A 13,711-nucleotide genomic window follows, 5' to 3' on the forward strand; every position below is an offset into this window, starting at 1 on the left:
TGTTGCTGCTTTTGGTTTCAGAAATGGGCTCTCATGTCTCTCAGGCTGGACTCAAACTCGCTGAGTAGCTGAGGGTGGCAATGACCTCGTGATCCCCTGCTTCTGCCTCCCACGCCCTAGATTACAGGAGGTGTGAGCCATTCTCCCAAAGCTCCCTACATGATTCTGAGGGGCAAGCAGACAGGAGAATAACTGGTGCAGATTTTAAAAAGGAAAAATCTTCAGTTTATAAAGCCTCTCAAAGATAGGTATTTCTGTTTTATTAGCTATAAAGCATCTTTCAATTCAAATGGCAAATAATTATTATATGAGCTATAACACTAGCCAGATTCAGAGAAAACAAATCACATCCTGCAGTGTTCCATAAGAAGACATCAAAAATATAAAATGAAGACATTTTTCCATCTTCCCCATTCACTAAATTTACATTTAAACTTGATGTATATTTTATAACACTGAGGTTAAGGCTTTTCTAAATTGGTGCTCTTTAGCTAATAATAATCATGAATTTTGCAAATTTGAAAGGACAGGAAACAAACACATCACCTGCTGTGTTTTTTTGTTTGTTTGTTTGTTTGTTTGTTTTAGCTCATTATCTCCTGTGTCACTAAGGTGAAAATAATAAAGACCCTAATATTTGGTATAAAGACCAGATATAATTTACAATCTACAGTAGCATTTCAGCATTATGTAACAAAAGCTCGATTATAAATACATGTATCTTATAAAAATACACTTAAAAACGGGAGTGGGGAACGCAGGCCGTCACTGCAGGGACGGAGCCGGCCGGCGCTACGGAGACGCTTTGACTCCTCTCTCGGGGTACTCGTCCACATCAGAAAAGAACATCAACTCTGGAGAAGAGAATGAACACATCATAATTAAAACATTTCAGATCCTCAGAATGGTTTTGTAGCTTAGTCGCAGTCTGCTGGAATACAGATTTATGCATAGTACTCATACAAGTATGAATTATTCAGGGAGTTTTTAATCTAAAAGCTAAGCTAGTAGCAAGTGGGCATGTTTCATCATTTTTAAAAGTTCAGGCATTAAATTTATTATAGACCCCTTAAAAATAAAATACACATAATGAAGACAATATTAATACATTGTACCAAGAAAATTAAGTCACCTAGGGTCATTAAAAGAGCTAAGAGATCTAATTCTACAGTGATCAGATGAGTTAAGATGCAGGGGAGAGGGAAGGATTCAGAACCAACACTAAGTGTCTACAAGAGCACCTCCACTACACTATCCCACTTCGTCTCCAAAAGTCCCAATAAGCTAGGCATTATCCCCATTTTGTCTTCACGTTTAAAATCACCATCCTTAAAAGACAGAGGGTTTCTGGAATTCTTACTATGTATCATGCACACTGCAGTTGAGACGAACCCTGCACAAGCCAGCAAGGGAAAGTGTCAGTCCCAGCAACAATACAATGATTTTCATAATTAAACTATTATTTAACATAGAAATTCAATTTATTATTAAATGCAAGGAAATATAAAAATTAGACCTTGAGAATACAAACAATAAAAGTCCTCTGATAAAAACCATTAGATTAAAAAACCATACCTCACGAGAAAAAAAAACTAGCAAAATACACAATGTGGAACATCTTTGTGTGTGAGCAGGTATGTCGTACATACATGTTCATATGAGTGTGTGCACATACACATAGGTGCTGATGTCAGGCATGTTTCTCTATCACCCTCCACATTAGGGGTTTCTCACTGAATGTGGAGCTCATCAATTTGGCCAGGCGACCGGCCATGAGCTCAGGGATTCCCCCTTCTCTTCCCTCCCTGTGCCCAGACTGCAGGTGCACAACACTGTGCCTGGTTTTCACACAGGCACTGGAGATATAAGTTGAGGTCCTCATGTTTTTATAACAAGCATTTTGCCAGCTGACCAATTACCCAGGCCCAAAGTCCACGATACCGCAAACTGAACGAAGCGTAGGGCATTTAGTGGGAGAGCATGAGAACTGCAGTGGAACAAGTACAATCCTGAATGAAATGCACACAGAATGGCACTTGGGTTTGGTATAATATGGTACACACATATGTGCATACGAAGAACGCCACCTGGGCTCAATAGGCTGTATGTTTCTGTATATACCTACATATATACATTTACATCTATAAATGGAACAAAAGCTATAGGAGAAAAGGTCCTGGGATTGGAAGAAGGGACATGAGAGCAGTTAGAAGGGGAGAGGGATCGTGGAGACAATGCAACCACAGTGCTCACGAGCGAACAGACGACAGCAAGGAAGCCCTGTCAGGAAGTACAGTGCACAGTGAAAACCAAGTGTTCCTAGAGCATTTGCTGATGAGCTCGCTAGTCTGCTAACACGAGTGTTCTAAGAGATTCATGGGTCTAGAGATTAGTGACTTCACTGGGCACTGGCACATTAAAGGTAAAAAAAGAAAACACTGTTAGACAACGAAGTGAGAGTCTGGGTCAATGTGACAAGAATGGCTCGCTTCTCTGAGTATGACAAGAAGCTGTGCTGATGACGATTTAAATAATTGGATGCTAGTGTCTTCTCTTCAATTGCCTTTCTGACGCTCATCTAAACCTAGCTACCTCTCTGAAGCCACTCCAGAACTTCAGGTCTCTATGTGTCTTATTAGCACAGAGAGTGAAAGATCTGATCAAAACGAGCTTCAAAGATGTAGGCAATATGAACTGACTTGAAAGTGTATCTTTTGACTAGCCAAGATTACATTTTTATTTTGTTGTCCACGTTCATAAAACTTCAGTCTCCAAAGCAAAGGCTACACTTCTGTGAAATCAGCTCCATTTTGAAGACTGATGTTTCCTATTTTTGACCTTCTTCAGCTGTGATACAAACATTCAGGGGACATGGCATATACCTGGGTGTCTCTCCATCATCTGCATGCAGGTAAGAGATGAATAAGGTCAGTACACAGAGTGCTCTCACACCGCATCTTAAAATGTAGTAGAAAGTAACGGAGCAAATTAAGCCCAGCACTTGAGGTCATATTCAGCAAAATGGTTAAATGACTAGGTTGTTGCGTGGAAAATAAGCAAAAATATCTAAGGCTTAAAATAGGGAAGTGAATATTATTAAGTGGCAATTCTCCATAGCCTCAGGTCTTTTTCCTTTTTAGTGGTTTAGGATGCAAGGAAATTCCCTAGCTCTTTATTACCGAGCAATGTGTTGAGAACATTTATTATTAAAGTGAATTATTTGTTTTGTAGTATATATGTCAAGATTAATTTTACATAGTTTGGTTAAATTATTTACTGTCATATATTGATATACACCTATTTTTATATATCATATATATAAATATATGATAGAAAATATATATCATATATATCGTGAAAACATAGCTTGATGAGAGCAGAGCCTTAGCAAACCCTCAACACTCCCAGAAGGCGCACCTTCCGGGAGCCTAAGGATCCCCAGGAAATGTTTTCAGGCTCTGACTCTAAGTCCTCTGTTGACAGCCGCCCGTATCAGCTGTTGTCTGTTAGTAGCCGCCCGTACTGCGCCCAACGTGGGGCTGATTTCCTGTGAGTGAGTCAACAGGGCACAGCTGTTGTCCACCTCAAAGGACGCAGTGCACATGAGCCAAGCACGTCACAGCCCGCTCTCGGGACATGCAAATTGGGCATGGGCTTGCACCAATCGGGTAGCGACACATATATAAGCAGTGCCTTTTCCTCCCTCGGGGTCCCCTGTCCCTGTTCAAAAGAGCTGTACAATAAAGGCTTGTTTGCAGACGAATCCTGTTGCCGCGTGTCGTTCTTGCTGGCGAGATGTTGGGCACGAGACAGTCCTCCCTATTCCTTCTGTCATCCTGAGACCTTCTTAAAATAAGGTCCTTCTAATTGTTTATTTTAAGTGTGCTTATTATTAAAGTATTATGGCAAGACTGATCATGAGAGAAATTGCGCAATACCCCTATCTTTTTAGTTCAATACCTTCACTAAGATCCATGCCTGGCCTGTAAGACAAAAAGAGCCAGGCTAATCCAACCAGAAGCGCCACCACCAGATTCACTATGACCCATGGCATGAGAACCGGTTCCTCCACTTCTGCTGGCCTGGAGATGAGAAATGCTCATTAGAAATGCCTTCGTTTTTGCCCCCAAGTCCAATACAACTATTTTATATACTTTTAAAAAGCAGTCCTCTCCTAGAGGAATACCAAGTGTGACAAAGCATGATCTTCCTAAAACAAGCAACAGAAGAAACTCAGCACACGTCTGCAGACGTTTGAGTTCTACACAGATCTTTGTAGAGCAGTGTAATGAAAGTTAAATGTTCCCCTCAAGAGTCCAAACAATTTCCCTCACAATATCACGGCAATATTCTTCAACTGATAATCTCCTTTCTCTCTTAGACCATACCTACTCACTCTCTCAAAAGAGACTGTCATTCATTTAAGCTGGACTTTCAGCCATCTGGTCAACCCATTAGCTGGCTACTTGTCTGTGAATGCTGCTTCTCCCACACTGTCTTCCTAGTACTTCTTGCTCAGTTCTTGGGCTGTATTCCAGCCACCCTCTCACCACCATTCTGTGATATTAGGCTCTCTGCATGGGGTAAAGCCATAGAGCACCTCCAATCCATTGTCATACTTTTTATAAGAAGATAGCTCATTTAAAAACCTAGGTATAGTTCCCATAGAGGAGGGCCCAAGAGCAGCAGGACCGCTGCGTCTGAGACACCGCCAGAACCTGAAGGGATCTACCGGATAAACAGTTCTCTGCACCCAAATCCCGTGGGAGGGAGAGCTAAACCTTCAGAGAAGCAGACACGCCTGGGAAACCAGAAGAGACTGCACTCTGCACACATCTCTGACACCAGAGGAAAACACCAAACGCCATCTGGAACCCTGGTGCACTGAAGCTCCGGGAAACGGCGGCGCAGATCTTCCTGGTTGCTGCCGCCGCGGAGAGCTCGAGGGCAGCACCCCTCGAGCGAACTTGAGCCTCGGGACCACAGGTAAGACCAACTTTTCTGCTGCAAGTGACCTGCCTGGTGAACTCAAGACACGGGCCCACAGGAACAGCTGAAGACCTGTAGAGAGGAAAAACTACACACCCGAAAGCAAAACACTCTGTCCCCATAACTGGCTGAAAGAAAACAGGAAAACAGGTCTACAGCACTCCTGACACACAGGCTTATAGGACAGTCTAGCCACTGTCAGAAATAGCAGAACAAAGTAACACTAGAGATAATCTGATGGCAAGAGGCAAGCGCAGGAACCCAAGCAACAGAAACCAAGATTACATGGCATCATCAGAGCCCAATTCTCCCACCAAAGCAAACACAAAATATCCAAACACACCAGAAAAGCAAGATTTAGTTTCAAAATCATATTTGATCATGATGCTGGAGGACTTCAAGAAAGACGTGAAGAACTCCCTTAGAGAATAAGTAGAAGCCTACAGAGAGGAATCGCAAAAATCCCTGAAAGAATTCCAGGAAAACATAAATAAACAAGTAGAAGCCCATAGAGAGGAGTCACAAAAATCCCTGAAAGAATTCCAGGAAAACACAATCAAACAGTTGAAGGAATTAAAAATGGAAATAGAAGCAATCAAGAAAGAACACATGGCTCCTCCTCTTCCTCCTCCTCCCCCCTCCTCCTCCTCCTTCTCCTCTTCTTCCTCCTCCCCCTTCCTCTCCTTCCTCCTCCTCCTCTTCCTCCCTCCCTTCTTCTCTTCCTTCTTCCCTCCCTGGCCAGCCTCTTCTGCTCTTTCTCTTTTTCTGCCCTTCTCTTTCTCCCTTTCTACCACTTCACGAAGTCCTCCTCCCCCTTTTCTTACAAAAAGCAATAAAATTCCCCTTTAGCAGAAAAAAAAAAAAAAAAAAAAAGAAAGAACACATGGAAACAACCCTGGATATAGAAAATCAAAAGAAGAGACAAGGAGCTGTAGATACGAGCTTCACCAACAGAATACAAGAGATGGAAGAGAGAATCTCGGAAGCAGAAGATTCCATAGAAATCATTGACTCAACTGTCAAAGATAATGTAAAGCGGAAAAAGCTACTGGTCCAAAACATACAGGAAATCCAGGACTCAATGAGAAGATCAAACCTAAGGATAATAGGTATAGAAGACTCCCAGCTCAAAGGACCAGTAAATATCTTCAACAAAATCATAGAAGAAAACCTCCCTAACCTAAAAAAAGAGATACCCATAGGCATACAAGAAGCCTACAGAACTCCAAATAGATTGGACCAGAAAAGAAACAACTCCCATCACATAATAGTCAAAACACCAAACGCACAAAATAAAGAAAGAATATTAAAAGCAGTAAGGGAAAAAGGTCAAGTAACATATAAAGGCAGACCTATCAGAATCACACCAGACTTTTCGCCAGAAACTATGAAAGCCAGAAGATCCTGGACAGATGTCATACAGACCCTAAGAGAACACAAATGCCAGCCCAGGTTACTGTATCCTGCAAAACTCTCAATTAACATAGATGGAGAAACCAAGATATTCCATGACAAAACCAAATTTACACAATATCTTTCTACAAATCCAGCACTACAAAGGATAATAAATGGTAAAGCCCAACATAAGGAGGCAAGCTATACCCTAGAAGAAGCAAGAAACTAATCGTCTTGGCAACAAAACAAAGAGAAGAAAAGCACACAAACATAACCTCACATCCAAATATGAATATAACAGGAAGCAATAATCACTATTCCTTAATATCTCTCAACATCAATGGCCTCAACTCCCCAATAAAAAGAAATAGATTAACAAACTGGATACGCAACGAGGACCCTGCATTCTGCTGCCTACAGGAAACACACCTCAGAGACAAAGACAGACACTACCTCAGAGTGAAAGGCTGGAAATCAACTTTCCAAGCAAATGGTCAGAAGAAGCAAGCTGGAGTAGCCATTCTAATATCAAATAAAATCAATTTCCAACTAAAAGTCATCAAAAAAGATAAGGAAGGACACTTCATATTCAGCAAAGGAAAAATCCACCAAGATGAACTCTCAATCCTAAATATCTATGCCCCAAATACAAGGGCACCTACATACGTAAAAGAAACCTTACTAAAGCTCAAAACACACATTGCACCTCACACAATAATAGTAGGAGACTTCAACACCCCACTCTCATCAATGGACAGATCATGGAAACAGAAATTAAACAGAGACGTAGACAGACTAAGAGAAGTCATGAGCCAAATGGACTTAACAGATATTTATAGGATATTCTATCCTAAAACAAAAGGATATAACTTCTTCTCAGCTCCTCATGGTACTTTCTCCAAAATTGACCATATAATTGGTCAAAAAACGGGCCTCAACAGGTACAGAAAGATAGAAATAACCCCATGCATGCTATCAGACCACCACAGCCTAAAACTGGTCTTCAATAACAATAAGGGAAGAATGCCCACATATATGTGGAAATTGAACAATGCTCTACTCAATGATAACCTGGTCAAGGAAGAAATAAAGAAAGAAATTAAAGACTTTTTAGAATTTAATGAAAATGAAGGTACAACATACCCAAACTTATGGGACACAATGAAAGCTGTGCTAAGAGGAAAACTCATAGCGCTGAGTGCCTGCAGAAAGAAACAGGAAAGAGCATATGTCAGCAGCTTGACAGCACACCTAAAAGCTCTAGAACAAAAAGAAGCAAATACACCCAGGAGGAGTAGAAGGCAGGAAATAATCAAACTCAGAGCTGAAATCAACCAAGTAGAAACAAAAAGGATCATAGAAAGAATCAACAGAGCCAAAAGTTGGTTCTTTGAGAAAATCAACAAGATAGATAAACCCTTAGCCAGACTAACGAGAGGACACAGAGAGTGTCCAAATTAACAAAATCAGAAATGAAAAGTGAGACATATCTACAAATTCAGAGGAAATTCAAAAAATCATCAGATCTTACTATAAAAACCTATATTCAACAAAACTTGAAAATCTGCAGGAAATGGACAATTTCCTAGACAGATACCAGGTACCGAAGTTAAATCAGGAACAGATAAACCAGTTAAACAACCCCATAACTCCTAAGGAAATAGAAGCAGTCATTAAAGGTCTCCCAACCAAAAAGAACCCAGGTCCAGACGGGTTTAGTGCAGAATTCTATCAAACCTTCATAGAAGACCTCATACCAATATTATCCAAACTATTCCACAAAATTGAAACAGATGGATCACTACCGAATACCTTCTACAAAGCCACAATTACTCTTATACCTAAACCACACAAAGACCCAACAAAGAAAGAGAACTTCAGAGCAATTTCCCTTATGAATATCGACGCAAAAATACTCAACAAAATTCTGGCAAACCAAATCCAAGAGCACATCAAAACAATCATCCACCATGCATCCCAGGCATGCAGGGATGGTTTAATATACGGAAAACCATCAACGTGATCCATTATATAAACAAACTGAAAGAACAAAACCACATGATCATTTCATTAGATGCTGAGAAAGCATTTGACAAAATTCAACACCCCTTCATGATAAAAGTCCTGAAAAGAATAGGAATTCAAGGCCCATACCTAAACATAGTAAAAGCTATATACAGCAAACCAGTTGCTAACATTAAACTAAATGGAGAGAAACTTGAAGCAATCCCACTAAAATCAGGGACTAGACAAGGCTGCCCACTCTTTCCCTACTTATTCAATATAGTTCTTGAAGTTCTAGCCAGAGCAATCAGACAACAAAAGGAGGTCAAGGGGATACAGATCGGAAAAGAAGAAGTCAAAATATCACTATTTGCAGACGATATGATAGTATGTTTAAGTGATCCCAAAAGTTCCACCAGAGAACTACTAAAGCTGATAAACAACTTCAGCAAAGTGGCTGGGTATAAAATTAACTCAAATAAATCAGTAGCCTTCCTCTACACAAAAGAGAAACAAGCCAAGAAAGAAATTAGGGAAACGACACCCTTCATAATAGATCCAAACAATATAAAGTACCTCGGTGTGACTTTAACCAAGCAAGTAAAAGATCTGTACAATAAGAACTTCAAGACTCTGAAGAAAGAAATTGAAGAAGACCTCAGAAGATGGAAAGATCTCCCATGCTCATGGATTGGCAGGATTAATATAGTAAAAATGGCCATTCTACCAAAAGCGAGCTACAGATTCAATGCAATCCCCATCAAAATACCAATCCAATTCTTCAAAGAGTTAGACAAAACAATTTGCAAATTCATCTAGAATAACAAAAAACCCAGGATAGCTAAAACTATCCTCAACAATAAAAGGACTTCAGGGGGAATCACTATCCCTGAACTCAAGCAGTATTACAGAGCAATAGTGATAAAAACTGCATGGTATTGGTACAGAGACAGACAGATAGACCAATGGAACAGAATTGAAGACCCAGAAATGAACCCACACACCTATGGGCACTTGATTTTTGACAAAGGAGCCAAAACCATCAAATGGAAAAAAGATAGCATTTTCAGCAAATGTTGCTGGTTCAACTGGAGGTCAACATATAGAAGAATGCAGATTGATCCATGCTTATCACCCTGTACAAAGCTTAAGTCCAAGTGGATCAAGGACCTCCACATCAAACCAGATACACTCAAACTAATAGAAGAAAAACTAGGGCAGCATCTCGAACACATGGGCACTGGAAAAAATTTCCTGAACAAAACACCAATGGCTTATGCTCTAAGATCAAGAATCAACAAATGGGATCTCATAAAACTGCAAAGCTTCTGTAAGGCAAAGGACACTGTGGTTAGGACAAAACGGCAACCAACAGATTGGGAAAAGATCTTTACCAATCCTACAACAGATAGAGGCCTTATATCCAAAATATACAAAGAACTCAAGAAGTTAGACCGCAGGGAGACAAATAACCCTATTAAAAATGGGGTTCAGAGCTAAACAAAGAATTCACAGCTGAGGAATGCCGAATGGCTGAGAAACACCTAAAGAAATGTTCAACATCTTTAGTCATAAGGGAAATGCAAATCAAAACAACCCTGAGATTTCACCTCACACCAGTGAGAATGGCTAAGATCAAAAACTCAGGTGACAGCAGATGCTGGAGAGGATGTGGAGAAAGAGGAACACTCCTCCATTGTTGGTGGGATTGCAGACTGGTACAACCATTCTGGAAATCAGTCTGGAGGTTCCTCAGAAAATTGGACATTGAACTGCCTGAGGATCCAGCTATACCTCTCTTGGGCATATACCCAAAAGATGCCCCACGTGCTCCACTATGGTCATAGCAGCCTTATTTATAATAGCCAGAAGCTGGAAAGAACCCAGATGCCCTTCAACAGAGGAATGGATACAGAAAATGTGGTACATCTACACAATGGAATATTACTCATCTATCAAAAACAATGACTTTATGAAATTCGTAGGCAAATGGTTGGAACTGGAAAATATCATCCTGAGTGAGGTAACCCAATCACAGAAAAACACACATGGTATGCACTCATTGATAAGTGGCTATTAGCCCAAATGCTTGAATTACCCTAGATGCCTAGAACAAATGAAACTCAAGACGGATGATCAAAATGTAAGTGATTCACTCCTTCTTTAAAAGGGGACCAAGAATACCCTTGGCAGGGAATAGAGAGGCAAAGATTAAAACAGACACAGAAGGAACACCCATTCAGAGCCTGCCCCACATGTGGCCCATACATATACAGCCATCCAATTAGACAAGATGGATGAAGCAAAGAAGTGCAGGCCTACAGGAGCCGGATGTAGATCGCTCCTGAGAGACACAGCCAGAATACAGCAAACACAGAGGCGAATGCCAGCAGCAAACCACTGAACTGAGAATAGGACCCCCATTGAAGGAATCAGAGAAAGAACTGGAAGTGCTTGAAGGGGCTCGAGACCCCTTATGAACAACAATGCCAAGCAACCAGAGCTTCCAGGGACTAAGCCACTACCTAAAGACTATACATGGACTGACCGTGGACTCTGACCTCATAGGTAGCAATGAATATCCTAGTAAGAGCACCAGTGGAAGGGAAGCCTTGGGTCCTGCTAAGACTGAACCCCCAGTGAACTAGATTGTTGGGGGGAGGGCGGCAATGGGGGGAGGATGGGGAGGGGAACACCGATAAGAAAGGGGAGGGGGGAGGGGGATGTTTGTCCAGAAACCGGGAAAGGGAATAACACTCGAAATGTATATAAGAAATACTCAAGTTAATAAAAAAAAAAAAAAAAAGAAAGAAAGAAAAAAAAAACCTAGGTATAAGTGGGGTATAGGAGCTCATTCCTATAATCACAGCACTTAGGAGGGACAGGCAGTATGATCAGGAGTTCAAGGCCAGTCTCACCTACATAAGAAGTTTGGGCTACTTGAAACTACATGTCAAGAAAAACAAAAATATAAAATATAAAAAGGTCATTCTCCATTAACCAACGGAACAGTTATTTTCTTCTCATGGTTTATTATAAACAGAAATGTATCCTTGGTATGGTCTATGAGTGAAAATGTGGAAAGGCATCATTACCCTCCTGCTCCCCCATTGCTGCTGTTAGCATAACTGCTAACATTACTGTGGAGTCTTACCAGAGGCTTCCATTGACAGAAGGTTCGTAAAGGTAGATTCTGTCACTTGTCATTTGCTGACTCAGAGATAGTGTTAGAGCAGTAAAATACACTGAGGGGGAAGAAGTGAAATTACTAATAAATTTAACTGTTGTTTATATTTAAATTTAAGACCAAAACAATCCACACTTGTGGATTGATTATACAAATAAATTCACTTAACTCCAATACACAGTTTTATTAAAATGTGGGCCTGGATATAGTGTAGAGTGTAATAGATGAGCACAATTTTATCATCAGAACTGGCAAGGAGGAGCCTAGGTCTTTTAAAAATTTAAATGTTCGGGCTGGAGAGATGGCTCAGTGGTTAAGAGCACTGACTGCTCTTCCAGAGGTCCTGAGTTCAAATCCCAGCAACCACATGGTGGCTCACAACCATCTGTAATGAGATCTGATGCCCTCTTCTGGTGTGTGTGAAGACAGCTACAGTGTACTCAAACACATAAAATAAATAATTCTTTTAAAAAAAAATTTAAATGTTCAAGGTCTTCAAACTAGCTTTAATAGAATCTTGTAACCTACAACAAAATGTATTGTAGATTGCCAAAAATACATAAAATGGTATGTCATGCCAGGCCATCTGAGTCTGCCAAGGGGAAACACAGAAGCTAAGTAAGTAATGAAGGCCAGCAAGTTTAACTTTACTTATTATTTTTGGTGTGGGGCATTAAACCCAGGACCTCTTAGATGATCTTCAAATGAGAAACACTTGTAAGCCAGGCACAGCAGAGGATGCTTGCAAATCCCAGCACTTAAGGGAAAGCAAACAGAATGAGAAGTTCAAAGCTATCCTCAACCACACAGAAAGTTCAAGGCCAACCTGAGCTATGTAACAGATCCTGCCTCAAAAACAAAAACAAAAAACAGTTCTTAAAAATTACTCCTGGGTTGGGGATTTAGCTCAGTGGTAGAGCACTTGCCTAGCAAGTGCAAGGCCCTGGGTTCGGTCCTCAGCTCCGAAAAAAAAAAATTACTCCTACCACATTTTAAAGTATAAATTGTACAATATTTTTCTTCTCCTCAATTATAACATAGTTATTAAGGTAACTATTACTTACAGAAAGAGGCTAAAGCTGTTGGCTCCAGGGCCAAAAAGTTCCGGATTGCTACTGAGGTTTTAGCAAAGTCGATCCTAGAACGAGATGAAGACTTTGTGTCACTGTGCAGCTGAAACACAACAGTATCTTCCCTTGCTGGGTCCCCTTCTCTATTCTACCGCCACCAGTTCGTCTGTCCCTTGCCAGTCTCTAGTTAACGTCTGAACTTCAACAAAGAAAGTATCTACCTGATTTACAAAGTCTATCTAACACGAAGATGAGTATTAAGACACATGAGGAAACAGTTTAACCTTGATTGGCAAAAATCATTAGCTTCCTCCTCTTCCCGGTAAACTATTGGACTACAGTGCTGCCTAGTTTTTATCAACTGGTCTTTACCTAGAGTCATCTGGGAAGCTGAGGGAACCTCCACTAAGAAAATGACTCCATAGGACTGGGCTGTAAGCAAGTCTATCGGGGCATTTTCTTGATGTGCTCAGGGCCGGGGTGGTGCACACCTTTAATCCAAGTCCTCGGAAAGCAGAGGCGGGTGGGTCTGTCAGTTTGGGGCCAGCCTAGTGTACAGAGGGAGTCCAGGAAGCCCAGGCTACTCAGAGAAATCCTGTCTCAAAAACAAAATAAAACAAACAAACAAAAAAAAACAACCAAGGAACAAATCAAGACTGTGGGAGGGCCCGGCTCACTCTGGGCGACACCATCGCTGGGGCAGGCCCGTCGCTGGGCAGGTGTACTGGGTTGTATAAAAAGAAGGCTGAGCAAGCCATGGAGAAGAAACCAGTACCAGGTCTCTGTTCACAACTCCAGGTTCTGGCCTTGGTGAGTTCTAGCTGTGTGTTCCCCTGACAGGGGACCATACAATATGTGGTAAAACAAACCTGTTTCTCCCAAAACTGTTTTTGCATAGTGTTTTATCACAAAAACAGGCCAGTCATGACAATAGGCAGGGTTTGTTTGGGTTTTTTTGAGGGGGGTGTGATTTTATTTAGTTTGTATGGGCAGGTGGGTACACGCCCATGCACTCACACACACAGGAGCTATGTGAAGGTAGGAGTTGGTTGTCTCCTTCCACAGC

General features: G+C 41.1%; 1 protein-coding gene across 9 annotated transcripts in view; it reads right to left on the bottom strand.

Annotated features, from left to right (window-relative positions):
• Positions 1 to 225: 225 nt before the first annotated feature.
• Tmem237 (transmembrane protein 237) overlaps positions 226 to 13,711 on the bottom strand; it is a 32,636-nt gene continuing 19,150 nt past the window's right edge. For 3 of the 9 annotated variants that reach the window (XM_087566121.1, XM_087566120.1, XM_087566123.1), the window contains 4 exons: positions 12,640 to 12,713; positions 11,543 to 11,633; positions 3,961 to 4,082; positions 226 to 854 (listed from right to left, as the gene is read on the bottom strand). In XM_087566121.1, the coding sequence (XP_087422247.1) occupies positions 793 to 854; positions 3,961 to 4,082; positions 11,543 to 11,633; positions 12,640 to 12,713 (349 nt within the window). In that variant the 3' untranslated portion in view covers positions 226 to 792. 9 annotated transcript variants of the gene reach the window in all.

This window comes from Rattus norvegicus, chromosome 9, assembly GCF_021556685.1.
Source record: "Rattus norvegicus strain SHRSP/BbbUtx chromosome 9, alternate assembly SHRSP_T2T, whole genome shotgun sequence".
Lineage (NCBI taxonomy): Eukaryota > Metazoa > Chordata > Mammalia > Rodentia > Muridae > Rattus > Rattus norvegicus.